The sequence below is a fragment of the Lepisma saccharinum genome, chromosome 21 (genome assembly GCF_977018435.1).
Source record: "Lepisma saccharinum chromosome 21, izLepSacc3.1, whole genome shotgun sequence".
Classification (NCBI taxonomy): Eukaryota; Metazoa; Arthropoda; class Insecta; order Zygentoma; family Lepismatidae; genus Lepisma; species Lepisma saccharinum.
This window is the reverse complement of record NC_139249.1, coordinates 15,924,180-15,946,927: the sequence shown is the minus strand read 5'-3', so window position 1 is coordinate 15,946,927 and position 22,748 is coordinate 15,924,180. Positions and strand designations below refer to the sequence as shown.

Genomic DNA, 22,748 nt, shown 5'->3' with positions numbered 1-22,748 from the left:
TTCTTTGTAAAGCAATTCTAGAATCTTCTATACCTTCTTGCATTTCTTGAAAATAATTTTCGATTGCTTTGCGTACTGGCCGCGGTGGCTCAGTCGGTAACGCGTCTGACTACCATGCTCAAGGTCCCGGGTTCGATCCCCGGCCGGTTCAAATCCGGGAACTTTTCTAACGGTGGAAGCGGCCCCGGCGCCCACCCAGCGTCGAATAACATGGGTACCTGGGGGAAACCCTGGGGGGTAAAGGCGGTCAGGGGCGTGATGCTGATCACATCACCCCCACTCACGACCGGATCAAGAAAGTGTGGGGCGTTACCCCCACACCCCCTATACGCCTTCATGGCGTGGTGCTATGCACAGGGGAACACTTTACCTTTTTTTACCTTTACTATATATATCCTCTTGATCTTTCTAAACTTTTGGCTGAGTATGTTAAACTGTTATTTAGTTCATCAGGAATACTTAAATTACGCCTTGCCATATTTTATCATATCACTTAGTTATAATAACACACTATAACACCTTATAGCACACAAATTAATACTACTTCGTTTAAAATAGAAAAAATATTCACCATTTTGACAATTTACCAAGTCCGCTACGTAATAGATTTTTAGGATTAATTTTACTTGATTTTTCCATCATATCGCTTATTTGCTTATATTGCTTTAGTAAAATATTTACCTTTTGTACTGTAGTCCATGCTCCAGCAGCTATACGTTTTCTACGAGAAGCATTAATTATATCGGGATTCTTACGTTCTTTCGGAGTCATAGATAAAATAATCGCTTCTTGATGTTCAATTATTTTGCTATTGAATTTTGACTGATCTATTTGATCCATAATTTTACCGCTACCCGGTAACATGCTGAGTATACTTCCAAAACCTCCCATTTTTTATGCTTCTCATTTGCTGCATACGAGGGTCACTATTTATATTTTGAGCCTAACAATGAAAAAACAGGAATTTGGCATTGAAAACTGCTTTATTGTTTTTCGAAGTATTCTCCTTTATGGTCAATACGCTTTTGCATTCGTTCGAACCATTTGTCAAAGCAGTTTTTCCAATCTTCTTGAGACACCTCCATAATATGGTTTTTGAACGCATCAACGGCGTCTTCCGCCGACGAAAATCGTTGTCCACGCAATTTATTCTTGACATTCGGGAACAAGAAGAAGTCATTGGGTGCCAAATCAGGACTGTACGGCGGATGACCCATCAATTCGATTTTTTGACTGTTCATAAAGTCGGTTGTTACACGAGATGTGTGACAGCTGGCATTGTCTTGATGAAGAATGATCCGACGGCGTTTTTTTTTTTTTTTTTTCGTATTTGACCGAAGACCTCTGGCAAACAAATTGTTGTGTACCATTCAGAGTTGACCGTTCTACGTTCCTGTAAAGGCACAGTTGCCACATGACCAGTTTTCCCGAAAAAACAGGCGACCATTTGTTTCGATGTGCTTCGAGCGCGAACAACTTTAGTAGTTGTATTTACGGTACGGACAGTGCCGGAAAGTATGAACCCCCCCTCAAGCAGATTTGCTATATTTAAAACTTGCTCAACATGCCCATATGAGCTTGTTGCTCTAGTGTGAAACCCCGTATAATTCAAGATTTTTGTAAAAATGCCCTCATGGATTCCATGAGAAAGTATGACCCCTTCAGATTGATTTGGCTATACTTACAAAAGGCACTTCTGTGAGATTGTTGGCCATAAATTTGTTAAAAATATTGGCCACACACCCACAAATACACATACACCCATACATACACATACCCATACATATTTATTTCTGGTTTAAGTTCAATTGGGTACCAGGCTCAATTTGTTTATCTAATATTAAAACAATGTAATTCTTATAACAATGTAATATATATATTTGATAAGCAACAACAACAGAGTCATCTATGTGCAAATGTCTGAACTCGGTGAATACTTGGGAACAAGTCAATTTTTTTCAATATATATATTTGATAAGCAACAACAACAGAGTCATCTATGTGCAAATGTTTGAACTCGGTGAATACTTGGGAACAAGTCTATTTTTTTCATTATGTCAATATTTTTAACTTCTTTTGCCAGTAATAGGGAATGGTAGTAAGTGTTAGACAAAGTACTTTGGAGCTGAATATGCCTTTCTTAAGACGTCGTATATTGCTAAAATATCTTTAATTTACATATTTCTCATACCGCCGTATCTTGTTCTATTAGGCCTCTTCAAGAAAATTGCCAATTAGTGAAAATTAATTGAGCACAACAGCAAAAGAGGCTAATAGGCAAGCATACAATGATATGGGGATATGTGAATTGTTGGTTTCTTCAATTCAGATAAATGGATTGAATAGAAACTGGGATATTTTGCATTTTGTTATACAAAATCTGATATTTGTTACATCCAGCTTGTTTGTTGTAATCTATTCTTATTTAGGGTCATGGTTATATCTGTCTCAGCCTGTTATACAAATATCAATACATAACAAGGTTAGTGCCTTCTGGGACATGCATGTCCGTGCAGGTATTTGCGGAGGGTCAGTGCCTCTGAAGGCCGCTGAAAAAAAAGCCTGCACGGATCAATACTTGAACAATATGTGCGCATGACGGCCCCAAAGCGGTGGGATCGATACTTGGCACGGGAGTTCTATTGCCTGTTATTTCTCCCTATGAAATGATCGCCGCGGCGAAGTTCTCCCTATTGACATCGATTAGTTCCAGATGCACACACCGCCGCGCTGGGAGGCAATGGCGCTGCGGTATGGATTGCATGTACGCTCAGCAGAAAAACGGGATGTGCGCTCAGAAGAAAGTACTTCGGCAAAAATGTTAGAGAATAGCTCATGTTTCTGAATATACCCCCAACCCAACCCCATACCTACCCACCCATATCCATATATATTTACTTCCCGGTCCACTTCTATTGCATCATGTTGTGCATCAAGTGGGGGGCTCCGCCAAAGTATAGGAGACTTGAAGCATATAATTTGGCGGAATAATCCAAGTAAAGGTCACATATACACACATACAAAGCACAGTGCTGAACCCAACTGATCCAGCATAGAGATTAGATTTGAACCCCAAGAAATTGTATATAAATACCAAAGCCAAAAATATTAATACACATACACACATATACACACATACAAAGCACAGTGCTGAACCCAACTGATCCAGCATAGAGATTAGATTTGAACCCCAAGAAATTGTATATAAATACCAAAGCCAAAAATATTAAGTGTATACACACATATATACATACACACACACAAAGTACAGTGCTGAACCCAACTGATATTTTTTATTCAGTATAAAGTTTTGAATTGAAACCCAGGAAATTGTATATAATAAACAACAGCAAAAATGCCGAATCAAAAATATTGTGACCAATGCAATAAAAATATATCCAGCCCCAATTGGGCCAAGCACCAAAAGATTTGTAACCCGGACAAATACAGAACTCCCACAAAAATTTGCCCCAAATGCAATAGAAAATACAGCATGCAATACTTCACATATACACATAAAGATACTTGCTCTGCACAACCATCCACATCTGGTCTGAAAAGAAGGCACGAAGCACCTCTTAATGCCAGAGCAGCAAAGCAGCCACGCTATGCAGTACCCATCCGTAGCAGTTTTAACGGCCAATTAAGGGATCACCGGTTTGTATCAGAGCCAAGATGCGGCATTGAGAATTTCTTGAACAGTATAAATTCTGATCTGCAGGCAATTCTAAATGCACAAAATGGCTCTTATAAGCTATCCCTCAAATTGTTTGTACAATATAAGAAACCAAACGGCACAAAATTTACACAGCCCCACATAACAGAAACTGTACCTGTATATTCAAATTCAAATTCAGACACAATAATAGGCAATTTGATAGATCAATTGAATATCAAACACTCTGAATTTGCGGCAAAAGAGTCAGGATGGAGCCTATGCGGTTCATCACACAAGTTATATGTTAATATTTCTGAATTCACTCCATTACAAGGATCCACTTATGTGCAATTGCCTGCTAATATCAAAAACAAAAGAGCCGTGGTCAATATAAAAAACACCGACCAGAAATGCTTTTTGTGGTGTATATTAGCTGCTTTGTATCCAGTTTCAAGGAATCCTGAGAGAATAACTTATTATAAACAACATGAGCACGATTTTGATGATGTAATGGAGGGTTTGGAATATCCAATGTCAGTTCAGAATATTGATAAATTTGAAAAAAGGGCCAAGCACATCAATGGCAAACAATTATCTATTAATGTATTTATTTGTTCCACTGGCAATTGCCCGATAGTACCTCTCAGAATCAGTACATTTGATGATGAATCTGCTATTCCGATTGATCTGCTCTTAATTGAAGGAGATGATACATATCATTACACTCTGATACATAATCTTGAAGCTTTAGTGAGAACACAACTAGACAAAACTCATACAATATTCAAGTTGTGTAGAAGATGTTTAACTGTATTTGATGGTCAGAAAATGGTGAAAGGGGTTCGTGAAGAGAGTGCAGAAATTGCTAAAAACAAGTTAATTGAGCATCTGAAATACTGTGGGAACCATAAACCTGTTCATATGGTGATGCCTAATCCAAGTGAAAATTGCAAATTCAAAAAGTTTGAAGCCTTGTTGGAACACCCAGCATATATTGTCTGTGATTTCGAATCGAACCTCAAACCTATTGCATTCTGTAGCCCAGATCCAGAAGAATCTTCAAGTACACCATACCAGCAACATGAGCCTTCCAGCTTTTGTTATGTGGTTATACGGGATGGTGTTGTTATTAAAGAATATTCATACAAGGGACCAAATGCCATCAAAGAATTTGCACATAGAATAGAAAATGTGTGCCGTGACATAGCATCTAATATTTTGTTGAAATCAAAACCCATGTTGCCTTTAACAGAGGAACAGATTGAGGATTTCAACAATGCAGAAAAATGCCCGGTATGTGATTCTGAATTTTCAGATACAAATATCAAGGTACATCACCATTCTCATACAGATGGTAAATTCTTAATGGCCCTGTGTAATAGCTGTAATATTCAGATCAAGAGACCAAGATTTATCCCCATATTTTGCCATGGAGCATCCAATTATGATTTCCATCATCTGATCAGATACGAGGGGTTTGACAAGCAGAATTTAAACATTTTAGCTGAAAATGATGAGAAATATATATCTATTAGCAAGATAATTAAAGTTGATGGTGTTCCTATTTACATAAGATTTCTTGATTCTTACAGATTTTTACCTGCTAGCCTGGCTACACTGGCCACTCAATTACCTGATGATAAACTCAAAATCACACGTGCTTCGTTTCCAAATCAGGACCTGAAATTAATTAGGCGGAAGGGTGTATATCCATATGACTATGTTACAGATTTTTCTAAATTTGATGAGTGTTCCCTGCCACCACAAGAAGCATTTTACAGCAAAATCAGAGGATCTGGAATCACTGATGAAGATTATCACCATGCCAAATTGATGTGGAACAGTTTAAAATGCAAGACATTTGGTGATTATCACATGGCATATTTAAAACTTGATACGACCCTCTCAGCTGATATAATACAGACATTCAGAAAATCTTCAATGCAAAATTATGGACTGGACCCAGTGTATTTTTACAGTGCCCCTGGTCTAGCATGGGCCGCAATGTTTTTCAACACCAAAAAGCAATTGGATCTGATCCACGATCAAGATAAGTATCTGTTTATGGAGAAATGTATAAGAGGAGGGATGGTGCAATGTTCCCAGAGATATGCCAGAGCAAATAACAAGCATATGCCTGATTATGATCCAGCACGGCCATCAAATTATATACTTTATGTAGATGCAAACAACCTCTATGGTCATGCTATGATGGATAAATTGCCATATGCAGGGCTTGAGTGGGTCGAAGATTTCAATATTGAAGATCTTCAGGACTTTGATGACAGTGAATATGGCCTCTTCTTAGAGGCTGATCTGATATTTCCAGATCATTTACACAACAAATTTTCTGATCTGCCCCCAATTCCCGAGGTTCAGTGCTCACCTGGCTCTAAACAGAAGAAGCTCATGATGACTCTGGAGCCGAAACAGGGATATGTCACATATTACAAAAACCTCCAGTTCCTGATGAAACATGGTGTTCAAGTGACCAAAGTTGGAAAAGTTTTGAGGTTCAGGCACTCAGAATGGTTGAAACCATACATTGACACAAACACGGAGCTTCGAACATCTGCAAAGAGCCAATTTGATAAGAGCTTGTTTAAATTGATGGTGAATTCAGTGTATGGCAAAACAATTGAAAATGTCAGAAAACATACCGATGTTAAAATAATTACTGACCCCAGCCGGAGCAAAAAATTGGTTGCAAAGCCTAATTTCAATTACAGAAGAATTTATGATGAGCACATGGCACTTTTCAACATGATGAAAACAAAGATTAAGTTTGATAAACCTATTTATGTAGGGGCTGTGATATTGGAATTGTCCAAATTACATATGTTAATATTATATTATGATGTGCTGAAACCTTTTTATGGTGATCGTGTAAAATTATTGTACATGGACACGGATAGTTTTATTCTTGATATTCAAACAGAAGATGTTTATCAAGATATGTCACAGCCTGAATTGTTTCAATACTTTGATACCAGTGAACATACAAGAATTCAACCCCACAACAAAAAGGTGCCTGGCAAGTTAAAAGATGAGACACTTGGTGATGTTATTGTGGAATTTGCTGGGTTAAGTGCCAAGATGTACAGTTTTGAAACATGTAGTGGTGCTGTTGCCAAAAAGGCCAAGGGTATTGGCAGAGTGACTGTTGAAAAAGATCTTGTATTTGAAGATTATAAAAATTGCATCAAATCCCAGAATTCAATCAGAACATCAGAAAATAGAATTCAGAGTGAGAATCACTTGCTGACTAGCAATATTGTAAGAAAAGTGGCCCTGGACCCACATGATGATAAGAGATGCATTTTGTCATGTAACATACATACTTTACCTTGGGGGCATTGTGATTTGAAAAGTGGCAATCAATGCCCAATTACAGAGCATGATTTGAAATAAATAAACATGCCTATGAACTTATTTGGGTTCAAAAAACAGGCTATTATGGACCTGCCGACACCACAACCCTCTCCTGATATGCTGTCTAAACTGAGTGGCTTGTTAATTATTCATCTGAACAGCATATTTACAGATAATGATGAAGAAACAGGCAAAACATTGTACATATTTAACAATAATTTAAATCATTACCAATTACCTGTAGGTGGGCAATTGCAATTTATTACAACCCCTGAGGGTGATGTTAAAATTTCAGTAGGGAGAAATATTTATAGAATTAAGCACTCAAACATGATTTCTGGCACTGTATATACTGTTTCTGCTGGTGACTGCTTATATATTGAGGTCCCTGGATCTTATGACAAGCTTATACCCTTTTTTATAGAATTAAGAATCAGATACTCTATAATAAATAACCACTAAAAGAAAATGCCTAATGATATATTTGGCCATACAAGGCATGAAGATCACAGTGATGAGATTCTGATGCTTGATGTCAGAGTCAAGAAATTAAGAAGTGATTTACAAGCTTTACAAACCACACTCAATGCCAGTCTTCAACTAGAAATTACAAATTTACAATCACAATGCATGGACCCTCTTCTCAAAATTGATTCCGAACTCAAGTTATTGCTTCAGAAATATACTGATTTGGCAACATTAGATAATTTTCAAAGTTTAGAAGAAGCTGTAGCAGCTCTTCAAGCCAAATTTAAGACCCAGGCTAACAACTCTGAGCAATTGAAGCAACAATTGGAAGAGCAGATAAATAATGTCCAGGCACAGCTCCAAACAATTGTCAAAAGCATAAAATCACAGGAAGATTTTGATCTAGTCATTTCCACTCTGAAAGAACAGATTCAGTCACTCCAGATACCTAACCTGGATCCTCTACACAATGCCATAGCCGAGGTTAAAGAAAAAATTGAGACACTTGAAAATTTTATGAACAACTTGCCATCTTCTGATGCTTTGAATGCAATAACTCGGAGTGTAGCAAACATTAAGCTGCAACTCGAAACATATGAAGATTTTGGAAAAATTCAAAGTACCATAACCCATCTTGAAGGTACAATAGCAGCAGTGCAAAATGATTTGGCAAATGTACAAGAAACTCGCCTGCCTGGGATTGTAGATACACTTGTCAGTGTCCAGCACCAAATCACAAAGCTTGAAAACCTCAACACTGAATCTGAACTATCTCATTTTCATCACTTGATCGATGATATCCAAACAAAGCTTGAAATTTTACAACAATCAACACCCACTCAGGCAGATATAGCCCTGCTCCAAAATGCTATGCAAAATGTGGCTGATGCTTCTGAATTAAACAATGTGAAATTGGCACTTGAATCTTTGCAAAATACAGTATCAAATCTTCCCACATCACAGGAACTTAAAAATATTAAGAGGGCAGTGAATAGGATATTGAAATCAGAAGATATCAAGAATATCCAAGCAGAGATCAAACATCTCACTCAGACAGTGGCCACTCTTCCAACCAATCAACATATTAATGAATTGCATGCCCTATTTGAGGATATCAGAAGACAGGTCCATGATCTTACTGCTCAAAATTCAAAATTGGCAGTTGTTGAAAATTTGCAACAAATTGTAGCTAATATCAAGCAACAGCTAGGAACCATGGAATCCAATCAAGCAAATGCTCTGTCTGTTTTTGCCACCCAGCTTCAAGAGATTGTGCAACAATACAAGAAACTTATTGTGGACATAAAAATCAAGCCAGGCCACGATGATGTTGTTAGGACCATCAATGAGCACCTTGAATCTGTAACAAGCAGATTGCTTACGGCAGAAAAGGAAATAACAGGCATAATCGAGAATCCAAAACATTCAGTAATTCTTGAATTGTACAGCATCCCCAACAAAGAATATGATTCACCATTTACACCAGGTGGCAAAATATATATGCTGTCCCCTGCACAATTTTATTACCAGTTTTTTGTTGGGGGCACACTGAGACCAATCAAGATCAAATATTGGCATCAGCCACAGGCACACCACTACCCTACCTTATCAATAACAAATGCTGACAACAAACCGAAAATCACCAGTGTAGAGTTAGAGGATTTTACAGACCCCAATACATTAGAAACAGCCTATGCTGAAGATGATGGATCTCTGGAATTTAAAATACAAATAGGGGACAAATTATATTTAGAAAATCCTGCAGTATCAGCTGCTGAACACCCTATAGTTGCAATATTCCTGTTTACATATTATGTCTAGACAAATTATAGTTGATGAATTACACAGACAAGCCCGACATAATTATAAGAGACTCCCAGTAGTCACAAAAGGCATAGATGATTTATGGCAGAGCGACTTGATTGAAATGGCAAGTGGGCAGTTGAAAAACTTAGACAAAATCAACAAGGGCTACAAGTATCTACTCACTGTAATAGACACATTTTCAAAATTTGCCTGGGCTGTGCCACTCAAATCCAAGACTGGAACATGTGTTACAGAAGCCTTCAGGACAATCATCAATCATTCAGGAAGATCACCGCGCTATTTGCAAACAGATAATGGCAAAGAATTTTATAATTCAATGTTTCAACAATTTATTAAAAGCCAGGCAATAAAACATTATTCGAGTTACAGTGACCTCAAAGCCTCAATTGTAGAGAGATTCAACAGAACCTTAAAAAATCTTATGTATAAACAATTTACACTGCAGGGTAATTATAAATGGCTTACAATCCTTCCAGAACTTCTACATAAATATAACAACTCGGTCCATTCCACAATCAACATGAAACCCTCTGAAGTAACTTCATCTGATGAGCAAAAATTGATCAGTACTGTTTATTATCCTAGATACCAGCCAACAACAAGAAGGGCCAAATACAGGGTGGGTGATCAAGTAAGAATCAGCAAATATAAGCACTTATTCAAAAGAGGCTTTACAAGAAACTGGAGCACCGAATTATTTACAGTAGTTCAAGTTAAACCTGGGACCCTTAACACATATATAATAAAAGATCACCGAGGAGAAATTCTCAAAGGCAGGTTCTATGAACAAGAGCTCAGCAAAACTAAACAGCCTGACACATATCTCATAGAAAAAATTATCCGCAGAAAAGGCAACAAGTTACTTGTCAAATGGCTGGGTCATCCAGAAAACAGCTGGATCGATGCAGACAAAATAATAATATGAGCACCTGGGATGTTATAAAAAGGCTGCCAGAACCTGAACAACAGAATAAGAGAAATGGCAACTTGCTGCCTGATAATATTAGGTGTCTTATTGTTGGGCCATCTGCTTGTGGTAAAACTACACTAATGGTTGATAATTTTTTATTGGCACCCAACTGGTTAGACTGGAAAAACAGGCACTTGTATGTTTTCTCTAAGAGCTTGGAACAATTAAAATATCAGCAGCTGATGAAGCTATATGATGGATTGGATATTGCCACTTTTGAATCAGATGTTAAGCCACTCCATGAATGTCTCGATAATTCTGTTGTTGTGTTTGATGACGTTATACTGGATAATCAAAACAAGGTTAGAAATTTCTTTACACAGGGGCGGCACAAAAACATTGATTGCTTCTACCTGGCACAGACTTTTTCTAAAATTCCGAAGCAGCTGATCCGAGACAACAGCAATTTTATATGTGTGTTTCATCAAGACCATACCAACCTCAAACACATACATGATGAATATGTAGGTGGGGACTTGAGCTACAATGATTTTTCTAAGTTTTGCAGCAGGTGCTGGAGCCAGGACAGTTATGGGTTTGTCACAATTGATATGACAAGAACACCCAATAGTGGCAAATACAGAAATAAAATCAACGATTTTCTAGACGTAGAGACGTATATAAATAACCATGAAACGACCAGTCATTGATGATCTTAAGTTAAGAGATTATCTTGTAAAAAGATTTAAGGGATGGAAATCAGAGAACCGAGGAATTTATGAAAAACACAAACAAACAGAACAGCCTGTAATTGATGCTATTAATAATTTAGGTAAGAATATCAAAACTGTTACAGAGCAAAATCAAGATTTGATCACAGAGCTTGTGCCTGTAGCTGCAAGGAACATATTAGATTATCCATTCACCCCACTTTCCAGTATTCATACACCTAGTCCTGTTGCTCCTAGAAGAATTGAAGCTACTCAGGATCCTATTGAATTGGGTCTTCTTGCTCAAAAATATTTAACCACACCTAAAGACAACAAAGATGAGGTCTTTGGCTTATATGCTGACACAGAGCTTGATGGGAGCATCATTCATAGAATTGGCAATTTCAGGGTAACATTTATGGGAGATGATATAATTGTTTATTCAGAATCTCGTCCCGGAGAAAAAGGTGCTTTTGTTAAGTACACCGGAACACCTGGATTGTGGGAACTGATGACTAGGAAAAGGCCTGGCAGCTATACAGATCAAGATTATGAACATTACAAAGAAATATTAATAAAATCAGATGCTCTATACCAGAACAATGATCCCACACAAAAAAGAGTCAAGTCTAGCAGTGGGGCAAAATACAATAATTTAATCAAACCCATATGGTCGCAGATCAAGACTGGCAGTGGAATCAAACAATACAACACCCTGCCTAAAGAATTTGTGTGGGTTGATGATGTCAGGAAACTTGTAGATAGGTTATTGGTGATAGCTGGGGAGGAAAATGCTGGCAACCACAATTTTTACAATGAAAAGGTTGGAATTATGGACATGATAAGCACCAAATTATCTAATTTTATAGTGAATGACCCTAAGGGGATTGGATATCTCATAAAAATTATTAATACTCTACCACCTAAATTTTGGAATATTTCTGAGGGTCGGGGGCTTGTTAATGACATTATAAACAAGCTGCCATTTGAACTACACATTCCAGGCTATCAGTATTGTGGTCCAGGCACAAAATTGGATCATAGATTAAACAGAGGGGACCCTGGTGTTAATCCCCTAGATGCTGCTTGTAGAGACCATGACATAGCATACAACACACATTCTGATCTTGACAAGAGACATGTTGCAGACAAGAAATTAGAAGAGGCTGCATTTGGTAGATTTGTAAGCAAAGATGCTTCTTTAAGTGAGAGAATATCAGCATTGGGGACCACCATAGCTATGAGCACCAAACAAAAACTGGGGTGGGGGTTGTAAATATGTATATAATAAACCTACAATGAAGGCCAAGGGTGTTATGTATCAAATACCTTATGCAGGTCTCAAATCTCTTAAAACTATTGATAGTCTTTTGACCAAAAAGCAGCGCAAGAAAAAAAGCTCTTGTCTTGCAAAGGGACATGGTATGAAATTGTTGCTTAGTACCCCCCAATTAAAAAAATTACAGCAATCAAGAAAAAAATTGCATACAGGGGGTTTCATATTTACTATCCCTGCCATCTTAGCTGCTCTCGGGGCTGTGGGGAGCTTGGCTGGGGGATCAGCTGCCATAGCAAAAACAGTAATAGATGCCAAAAAGAATAGGGCAGAATTAGATGAGCAGAGGCGCCATAACCTGGCCATGGAGAAAAAAGGCAAAGGTGTTAAGAGAGCCATGAATAAGTTTAAAAAAAACAAGAGCCGCTTACAAACCAAGATATTGAAGCTTTGATCAAGCCACTGGGCATCAAACATTTTAGAGGTGTGTACATGTCTGATTCTTTACCAGAGCAAGCACTCAACAAAGAGTGTGGCATTGTTAATTTGGATGAGTACAAAAATCAGGGCACTCACTGGATCTGTTATCTTAAATATTTAAACAATGAGGCATTTGTGTTTGATTCATTTGGAGGTGTTCCACCTGAAAATTTAGTAAAATATCTAAAATCAGCTAATCTTTATTACAATAATGCCCGTGTTCAAAATTTCAAAGATGTTAATTGTGGACATTTGTGTTTATCTGTTCTGAGATATATGTCTCAAATAAATAAACCATCAATTGAAAATTTTCAAAAAGCCTTGTGGTATCTGAAACATCATGGGGGTATTCCATCTCACCAGCCAAAATTCAATATTGAAACTCAAATTACATGATGACATAGTGTATCCCAAAACAATAGCTCTCAGAGCATTTTACGGCATGTACTTGATCCCTAATATTACACACCACAACAACACAATTGCAGTTGGGGATCAAAAAATTGTCATCACTCCAGGGCAGTATAATCTGTCCACTCTAAATGCTCAATTACCCAGAGGTGTAGTGTTAAGTCAAAATTCTGTCACTCACAGAGTAGAGATTGTATCTGCTACAGAAACAGTGGATCTGGGTACTATAGGAGAGCTGTTAGGCTTTGAGAACAACACAAAACTTGAAGCAGCCATCAAACACACTGCTATTAATATACCCAAATTCTTAGCCATAGAGACTCTGAATATTCACTGTAATGTGGCCGAGGGTATGATCACCAAATCAAATGGCATAGGCACTCACAAACAAACTGGCATCATTGCAACATTCAAACCTAATTCCGAATTCATGGAGCCAATCATCTACAATCCATCCCCAACATTATATTTTCCTGTGTGCCATAATAGAATAGATTACATTGAATTGATGGTCACTAATGAAAAAGAAGAATTAGTTGATTTTGCTGGAGCCACAACAACTGCTATCATAGAGATTAATATTTAAATAAAAATACATACAATGGAAAATATTGAGAGTTATGAGCTACAATCATTCCCTCCAAACAGGAGGACATTTGCAAATTTAAATCAACCCAACACAGAGATTGAGGTTGATCTTGATGTAGGGGATGGCTTTATACACCCCCACAGAGCAGATCTATACATCAAGTTTGATGTTGTAAAGCTCGATGGAACAGATTATCCGGCAAATTCAAATATAAGATTGGTGGACAATTTTGTGCCGCATCTGTTCTCTGAAATTGAGATCAGAAAGCATGGCGTTGTTATAAACAGAATAGATTATCCCGGCATTACCTCCACAGCTTTGGCCACTCTAAAATTATCCAAAACCGAAGCATCATACTACAAAATAGGGGGATTTGAGGCTGGTGATAAGATATTATCTAAAAATCATACAGTGCTGTTCCCCATGCGCCTGTTGCCAGGATTCTTCTCGGATTACAAAGATATTATGTGGAAGGGTGGTTTAGGAATTACATTTAGAAGAGCTGCAAATGATAATAATGCCTTGATGAGGTACAGCACATTAAACTCTACAGGGGAAGCTCTGCCTAATACCTTACCAGATGCAGGCAAATGCATTATTCAGACTATGGAGCTAAGAACCCCAGTTGTTGAATATGAGGCCAGTTATGCTCTTAAATACAAAGCTGATATAATAAAAAATCCACAGGTTCCTCTGCAATTTTACACATATCAATGCGTACAGAAGCCCGCATCTGGTACATATTATGAGTTTGATGCCACAAATTCATTCTCCAGCATACAATATGACATGCCTGATTTTGTGGTGGTTCTGTTTCAGACTGGAAGACACAATAATCAGGAAAAAAATTCAAGTAAATTTGATAACTGCAACATCAAGAACATATATCTTAAAAATGGCAGAAATGAGGTCTTTCCTAGAGAAAATTATAATTTAGACATGTCCAAGGATGATTTCCTTAAATTATATGAAGCTTTTTCGGCTTTCAAGCGTGTCACTACTGGCAATACTGACATGTATTACGCACCAGATGAATTCAAAGCACAGAGACCCATGTTTGTCATCAACACTTCAAAAAGAAAACAAGTTGTGGTTAATGACAGGACAAATATTAAAATTATCTGTGAATTCCATGAGGCTTTACCTGAAGACACCATATGTAGTGTTATTCTCATAGGTGAAAAATCATATGTTTATGATGTAAGAAATGAGAGAGTCACGGAGCAATTCTAGAAGAATTACATTGTTTTAATATTAGATAAACAAATTGAGCCTGGTACCCAATTGAACTTAAACCAGAAATAAATATGTATGGGTATGTGTATGTATGGGTGTATGTGTATTTGTGGGTGTGTGGCCAATATTTTTAACAAATTTATGGCCAACAATCTCACAGAAGTGCCTTTTGTAAGTATAGCCAAATCAATCTGAAGGGGTCATACTTTCTCATGGAATCCATGAGGGCATTTTTACAAAAATCTTGAATTATACGGGGTTTCACACTAGAGCAACAAGCTCATATGGGCATGTTGAGCAAGTTTTAAATATAGCAAATCTGCTTGAGGGGGGGTTCATACTTTCCGGCACTGTCCGTACCGTAAATACAACTACTAACTTTTGTTGGATTGGGTTCATGTTGAAACACCCATACAGTCGACTGCTGTTTACGTTCCGGCTCATATGCATATATCCATGATTCGTCACCTGTTACAATCTTATATACGTCTTTTGAAGCACCACGATTGTATTTATTGAGCATTTGTTTGCACCAATTGACGCGAGCGTCTTTTTGAGTTTTTGTCAAATTGTGTGGGATCCAACGAGAACATACCTTTCTCACAGCTAAATGATCATGTAACAGAGGCGAAGATATAGTACAAGCAATGCAAGCACTGCTTGCATAATTCGAATATCATTTAATGTACTTAATGTTCTAACCGTATTTAGTTTCCATCGCACTCGATTTCGCGAAAAAATGCGGCCGCAAACTCCCCCAGCAGCTCTGTAGCAAGCACCAGCCTCAATGCTTGCAGCCGTTCTGCGGGAAAATAAGGCCTCCGAAGGAGTCACATGGCGAAGCGTGAAATTCTGGTGGAACCCATCCACAAAGCTTTTACAAAAAGCTGTGCTTTCCGAGCTTGCGTGATTCCCGAAAATAGCAGAGTTCAACCGAAAGCAGAAGGATTCATCTATGGGTACGTTGCCAGCAAAAACTAGTAACGAATATTTGTCTTCATGAACACGTAAACAAGATCGCAAATATAATAATAATTGTTAGTCATAAAATAACTAAAAGAAGTTATTATCACTGTTCTAAATTCCATATATATCATATTATATTACAAATTATTTTAGATTTCGCGAAATGTAAAACGCGTACAAAAAGTTGACATTGGGAGTTGGAGCAGTGGAATTTCTGCACCCCCGTGAAGAGTTTTCTCAGGGAGGGAGGGAAGATTGGACGGACCTTGGTCCTGCACCCTGCTTCCTGGTCGGTCCAGCTCAAATTACGCCAGAAGTGTTGACCGCTACCAGTGTTTGCAACTGCCAAATTATTTACGCAGTAATTTAAGTGAGCTCTTTCACAAATTTTACAATGAATAAATTGACTGCTTTTGAATAAAACTTGGGGTGAAAATAAAGCTATCTGAGAAAGAACTATCTACTGATATTTGTACATGGCATAGAAGTAAATCGTATACATTCTGCATATTATGAGCACAAGAATATGTTTTAATGATTGATTGATTGATTTGTTGTTTTAAGTCCACTTTATGCACAGTAAGGCTAATCGGGACTGGACCTACAGTTTAAAATGGGATCTGAAAACCCGGAACCCCTTGATTACAAGGCGACGACACTACCACTGCGCCATCGGGGAGGCCCGAATATGTTTTAAGTTCTATTATTATGACGCAAGTGGTGTTCCCAGGGTCTTTTTACGGTCCCCATTTTGTCATCTTTTCCTTCCTTTGACGTTTTTTCTTAGATATACTGGGCCAAAAGGGGGTTATGTCTACCATCCACCCCCCCTTCGCCCCGGGCACGCCATTGAATGACACTTTATTACTTAAATATTAATGTACATACTCGTTTTGCTGAAATGATTCTGATTCCTCCGCGTAATTTTTATCTCCAAACTGATATATCTTTCCTTTGTGACGGATAAAATTAAGGAAATAGGTTGGTATCACTTTCTGTTGTTTCAGAGATTTTCAAAGTGATCTTGTGTGGATGCTTGCATTTGCAGTTGTGGAAAGCGCGTGGGATAGTGTGAGTGTTTGTTGCTTCGTGTTTTGTGCTGTGAATTTATCGGAATGAACGCGTATTTAGGAACGGTTGATGTGAAGTGCGGGTGTATTATTGAGCAATTGAAAATTGCTTCGTTTAGCTCGAGAGAGATAAGTGTTAAAATAAAAATCGTGGAAGGGGGTCGACCAACACCAAGAGTTTGAAATTTATTGTGGTGAGTACATCGTCTATGCATGTGTTTCTTTGCTTTGAAATGAATTTTTTATTGTTTGTGTTTAACTTTTTATTTAGTGTTTAAGTTACTCCAATGCGGTTTTTAGGGTGCCCAAAAATACTAAATTACATCATGCAGCGTAAAATAAACAAATGATTCCCATTTTTTTTATCTAAATCGGTTTGGTCACCGTTTGACCATATTAAATAATAATGAACAAATAAAGGTACTAATAAGTAAGTAAGAAATTCCGTCTCCCTTTAGTCGTATGCGGAAAGTTCGCATATGCAAAACGTTTAATATCATATGAATAACGTTACCTGGATTTTTTAAAAAAAGTAAATGTGACGTTTGCGGATCATATGGTTTATTTTTAGTACAGTCACTTTATTACGATATTTTGACAAATCCAGCGACTGGGTAAATGAGGGTATAAACCTTGAATCTTTCCCCTCGGCATGTCGTTGTACTACATGTTTTGTTGTACTGAAACATTGCTTGCCTCCTTCGTAAGACTACGCTTCGCTACTGTCATGTAATATTTTATATATGCTGGTGGAACTAATGCCTATGGTTGCCTCAATCTCACAGTATGTCACATGACGATCTTGCAGTGTTAGGTTTTGCACAGCATCAATGTTTTCTTGAACAACAACTGATTTTGGACGACCTTCGCGAATCTCGTCTGTGGGCGAATGGTGGCCACGATTAAATTCGTTATAGCAGCGTTTCACAGTGGCAAAGGATGGAGCTTCATCGCCAAATGTGGAAGTAAGTTGTTCGATGCACTCTTGTCTTGATAATCCACGTCGAAAATCGTACAAAATCATCACACGAAAATGTTCACGAGTTAATTCCATTTTATTGTTGTCGCGGAATCTCCAAGGCAACATAAACAACACAAATGAAGCTATTGACAAAATATTTGAAGTACGTTATGGTCAATAATGCCAGACGATTCCGTGCAAACGTCAAATCGCGCCTAACTTCAATCAGTGTTGCCAAGGCTCAAAATATAAATAGTGACCCTCGTATAATCATTTAGATCGAATTTACCTTTTTTTTTATTTTAGCTGCCGTTTTTTCGGCTTCTTCTCTATCAACGATACTAGCTGCTTTTTCAACAAAAGAGATAATATCGCCTATATCAAGTATTCGAGAAGCTAAACGCTCAGCATCGAATTCTTCTAAATCCGTTAGTTTTCCAGCGCTACTTAAAAATTTAACAGGCTTTCCAGTAACATATTTTACACTGAGTGCTGCACCGCCTTTAGAATCGCCGTCAATACTAGCTAAAATTAATCCTGAAATTTCTAACTTTTCATTAAAGCTACTTGCCGTAACCACTGCATTCTGCCCTGTCATACTGTCAATTACTAACAAAGTTTCTGTAGGCTCCACTATCTTTTTTATTGCAAGAGCTTCTTCCATCATCTCTTTATCAATTTGTGTGCGACCTGCCGTATCATAAATTACGACATCATAAGCAGAGAGTTTAGCTTCAGAAATAGCTCTTTTGGCAATATCGAGAGTTTTCTCACCTTTAACAATCGGTAATGAATCAATACCCACTGAACTTGCAAGTATACCTAGCTGCTCTTGTTGTGCCCCCCCACCCAAGGGCCCATGTCGCACTTCCTCCCCAAAAAGTAGAACATTTCCCCCCCCCATGTTTATGCCCAATTAATTACTCAAATTATTTTTGTCAGACAAAATTTGCGGAAAAATATAATACCAGAGGTGCAACCACGATTTTTCGTCTGGGAGGACAAGTACCAGGATAAACGTACCAATAACAATAATAAAATTAATAATGGCTTTATTGTTATTATTATTATTATTGCTACTACTATTACCAGTAGTAGTAGTAATAGTATCAAATACGTTATTATTACGCAAAAAGGTGGGAGAAGTCTGTGCTAAAGCATTTGTTTGGAACAAACTATTTGAAATATTTTTTCAACACCGTCAATTTCACATTAGCTAATAAGGGAAATCAAGCACACAAACTGTATTTTTGAATGGCAGAAAATGAATGATAAATGCATTCCGAAGATACATGTGTAATTTTCATGTACAACATATGTTTTACACATAGTTTACGTCGTTCCATGTTGCATAAGAAAATACATATGCAACAAGCTAACACTAAATTGTGTACGTATTCAAAGCTTATTCAATACAAATATACAACACACATTATTTAAATACATTACATCACAGAAAACAAGTCGATTGACAGCGAAGCGATCACAAAAATGTTTAGATCCAATTTGTGCAATTGAAAACAATATTGATTTAATAGGGCGCAAATAATTTCACTGGACGCCATGGCATTCTCTCTTTTACAACTTTTTTTTTAGATCATTCGGCGCCCATGGCCGACTCCCGCCGCCCCTAGCTACAGCTCTGAACTTGACGATAACGAGAAAAGCAGATAATGCGAGCGAAGCAAGAAAGAACATTTTACAAAATGAATTTTTATTTGCATAACATTTTAAATCGAAGGGGTAATTGCTCCTCTGCCCCCCCCGCAGGTGCCCTTAGCCGTCAATGTTTGTCACCCTTGCCCCCCTAGAATTGACTTCCGTCGAAGGTTTGGGGGGGGGGACAATGACCCCTTCCCTGTGGTTGCGTCACTGTTTAATGCTGATATTTTTAAGCAATATATGTTTACTTCAGATACTTTAGACTCACTGCCATTGTTAGTCAACCTTATTCTGCACAGTTTGTCTGCTCGACTAACCTTGTATTAATGCGAAGACCACGCCCCCCCGCTCCATCCAACCCGATTGTAAACGCATAAGAGGTGGTGTTTCATTTCAACCCTATCGCCGCGATCACCCACAGGTAGGTAGAATAACCAAAACTAAAAATCAATAACAAATCAATCAAACGATACGATCCCCTCCATTTTTGCGTGAAGATATATAGAATTCAAGAAAACGAGGCACAGTGGCCATCCTCCAATTTAACATTCAGTCCAGACCCCCTATACACCTTCATGGCGTGGTGCTAAGCACAGGGGAGCACTTTACCTTTTTTTTTTTTTTTTTTTTTACCTTTTGTCCAGACGACAACATTATTCCAGAGCAGCGTAATGTAGCAGCTAAAACATTGGTCACTCATGTAACAACTGAAGAAGAAATCATATCTAGATATTCAAGTTTATCCAAGCTACTCAGTAGTGTCACTCAGCAAAAGGTTCATCAACAATTGCAGAAACTCAAGAGACAAAAGGAGTGAAGACCTTACCACCTTTGAAATTCAAAGCGTCACACTTGCCTGCATCAAGATAACACAACATGCATTCTTCTCTCAGGAAATCAAAGATTTGGCTGAAACGCAGCAAGTACATAACAAAAGCATTTTGAGGAACCTTCATCCATTTCTCGACAATGAACAGGTCATTCGAGTTGGAGGAAGATTGGAAAACAGCGAACTGGAATTTCAAAGCAAGCATCAAATTATTCTTCATCCGAAGAGTCATTTCACGAAAATTCTGATAGCATTAGAGCACAAGCGACTTATGCACGCAGGACCACAGCTTCTCATATCATCACTTCGTGAGGAATACTGGATACCTCGCATACGACAGGTGGTCAAACAGATCATTCACCAGTGCAACATATGTTATCGTTTGATGGCTTCAACCGCCCAGCAGCTGATGACGCAGTTACCCCCCCAGTAGAATGAGACCCAGCAAGGCATTCCATCACGTAGGCGTTGATTACGCAGAGCCATATTAAGACCGGAGCCGCAAGAAGCAGATCCACAAGAAAATGCTATATTGCAGTGTTCACTTGTCTTGCCACAAGGGCAATTCATCTAGAGATTGTCTCAAACTTGACATCAGAAGCCTTCATCTCAGCTCTTAAAAATGAATTGCAGGAATTGCGTAAACTCTTTCAATCGCAAGAGTTCAACAAGGACATCAACAGATTTGCAGCAGAAGAGAATTTCCAATGGAAGTATTCTCCACCACGCAGTCCATCATTCGGCGGGATTTTTGAAAGTGCAGTGAAGTCTATGAAATACCATCTTCGCAGAGTAGCAGGAAACGCCGTGCTAACATACGAAGAACTAGTAACTCTGCTATGCCAAATAGAAGCCTGCCTCAACTCCCGTACTCTTTCCACACTCCCTGATTCTCATGATGAATTCAGCTACATTACCACTGGTCCTCTAACCTCATTTCCTGAACCAAACATTACAGATCTGGCTGCCAACAGATTATCCAGATGGCAGCGTATACAGCAGTTCCAGCAGCGAGTGTGGAGGAAGTTGTCTCAGGACTACCTACATAGTCTGCAGCAGCGGCAGAAATGGACAGCCGTTCAGTCTAATTTGAAGCCTGGCACACCAGTGCTATTGAAGGAGGACAATCTCCCACCACTCTCCTGGAGAGTCGGCGTCATCGGGAAGGGATAACCTAGTACGCGTAGTCACCGTGCGTACTAGAGACGGAGTCTAGAGAGCATTAATCAAAATTGTGCCTTTACCACATTGGGAATAAGACGCTCCATGAGCTAAAACATTGACTATATATCCCCTAGTGTTAGGTTGGATGTGAACATTCCAACGGGGGGGAGAGAGTATGTTGGAGATTTATCTATAAAACTAACCACGTTTATTCTATCTTTATATATTTTATATTGCATAGAGCTTCAATTGTTTATTTGTGTATATCAAATGCCTTAAGTAACCTGCACTCCCAATCGCTAATTCATTCTGAGCGCGGTAGTTACTTCCAGCCAGTGTGCGTAGAGAAGCCACTCGGGACACAGCCAGAAACCGTCGCGGACAATTATGGATACCGTAAGCCTAACGTGGCTACGTTTCATTAGTGGCGCGTTGTTTTAACACCAGCTGCAACTTCGTGTAAACAGTTTTCCCTAGACAGGAGTGCATGGGAAGTGTAGTCAAGTGTTATGTGTATATACCTTATAATACATAGTTATAGTTTTCAATGTGTGTGCCTGTGTTTTCTTTACAACTCCCAAGAAGATCGCGGTGAACTTTGCCCTGTAGCGACACAATCCATACCAGAGAGATGTAAGTGGTAACATACAATTTCATTTACATTTAGATCCTACCGGTTCGGATCATCATTCATTTCTGGTCCTTCACAGCGGGACAGGTTCTACATTCAGTTTTGGTCCTTTACGGTGCGGAACGAAAACACATATCATGCATTTATTCTATTTGTGTGGGCAGATGAGTGTACTGAGACTATTTCAGGGTAGGCTAGAGCCCACCTTCGTGCACCCAGAGGCGACGCCCCTGCATCGCAAGTTCCTGCTTTACGACCACGGCCTTGGTACAGGTAGAACACCTGTCAATGACCAGTCAATGATTTTATCTGATCGCTATTCATATTCATTGTCGCGATTAATTTCAAGAGGCAGAAGGTACATAAACATGCAATACAGCACCTATTGAGATTTGCTTGCAGATTAATATTAATATTTGGACACACAGATCTTTGAGAAAGATGTATTTCCATGTGCCATGAATATGGTTAATTGGGCGAAATAGTATCTGTTCAACAGGTGACGTCATCAGCGTTGGCCAATCCGTA

At 38.4% G+C, this 22,748-nt stretch overlaps 1 protein-coding gene across 1 annotated transcript in view; it reads right to left on the bottom strand.

Moving 5' to 3' along the window:
- Srp54k (signal recognition particle 54k) overlaps nucleotides 1-18,838 on the bottom strand; it is a 150,725-nt gene extending 131,887 nt beyond the window's left edge. Inside the window, exons 1-2 of the mRNA XM_083143319.1 lie at nucleotides 18,224-18,838; nucleotides 627-822 (exon numbers count right to left, since the gene is read on the bottom strand). Coding sequence (XP_082999445.1) covers nucleotides 627-822; nucleotides 18,224-18,838 — 811 coding nt within the window. The remainder of the gene's footprint in view (nucleotides 1-626; nucleotides 823-18,223) is intronic.
- Nucleotides 18,839-22,748: the final 3,910 nt, after the last annotated feature.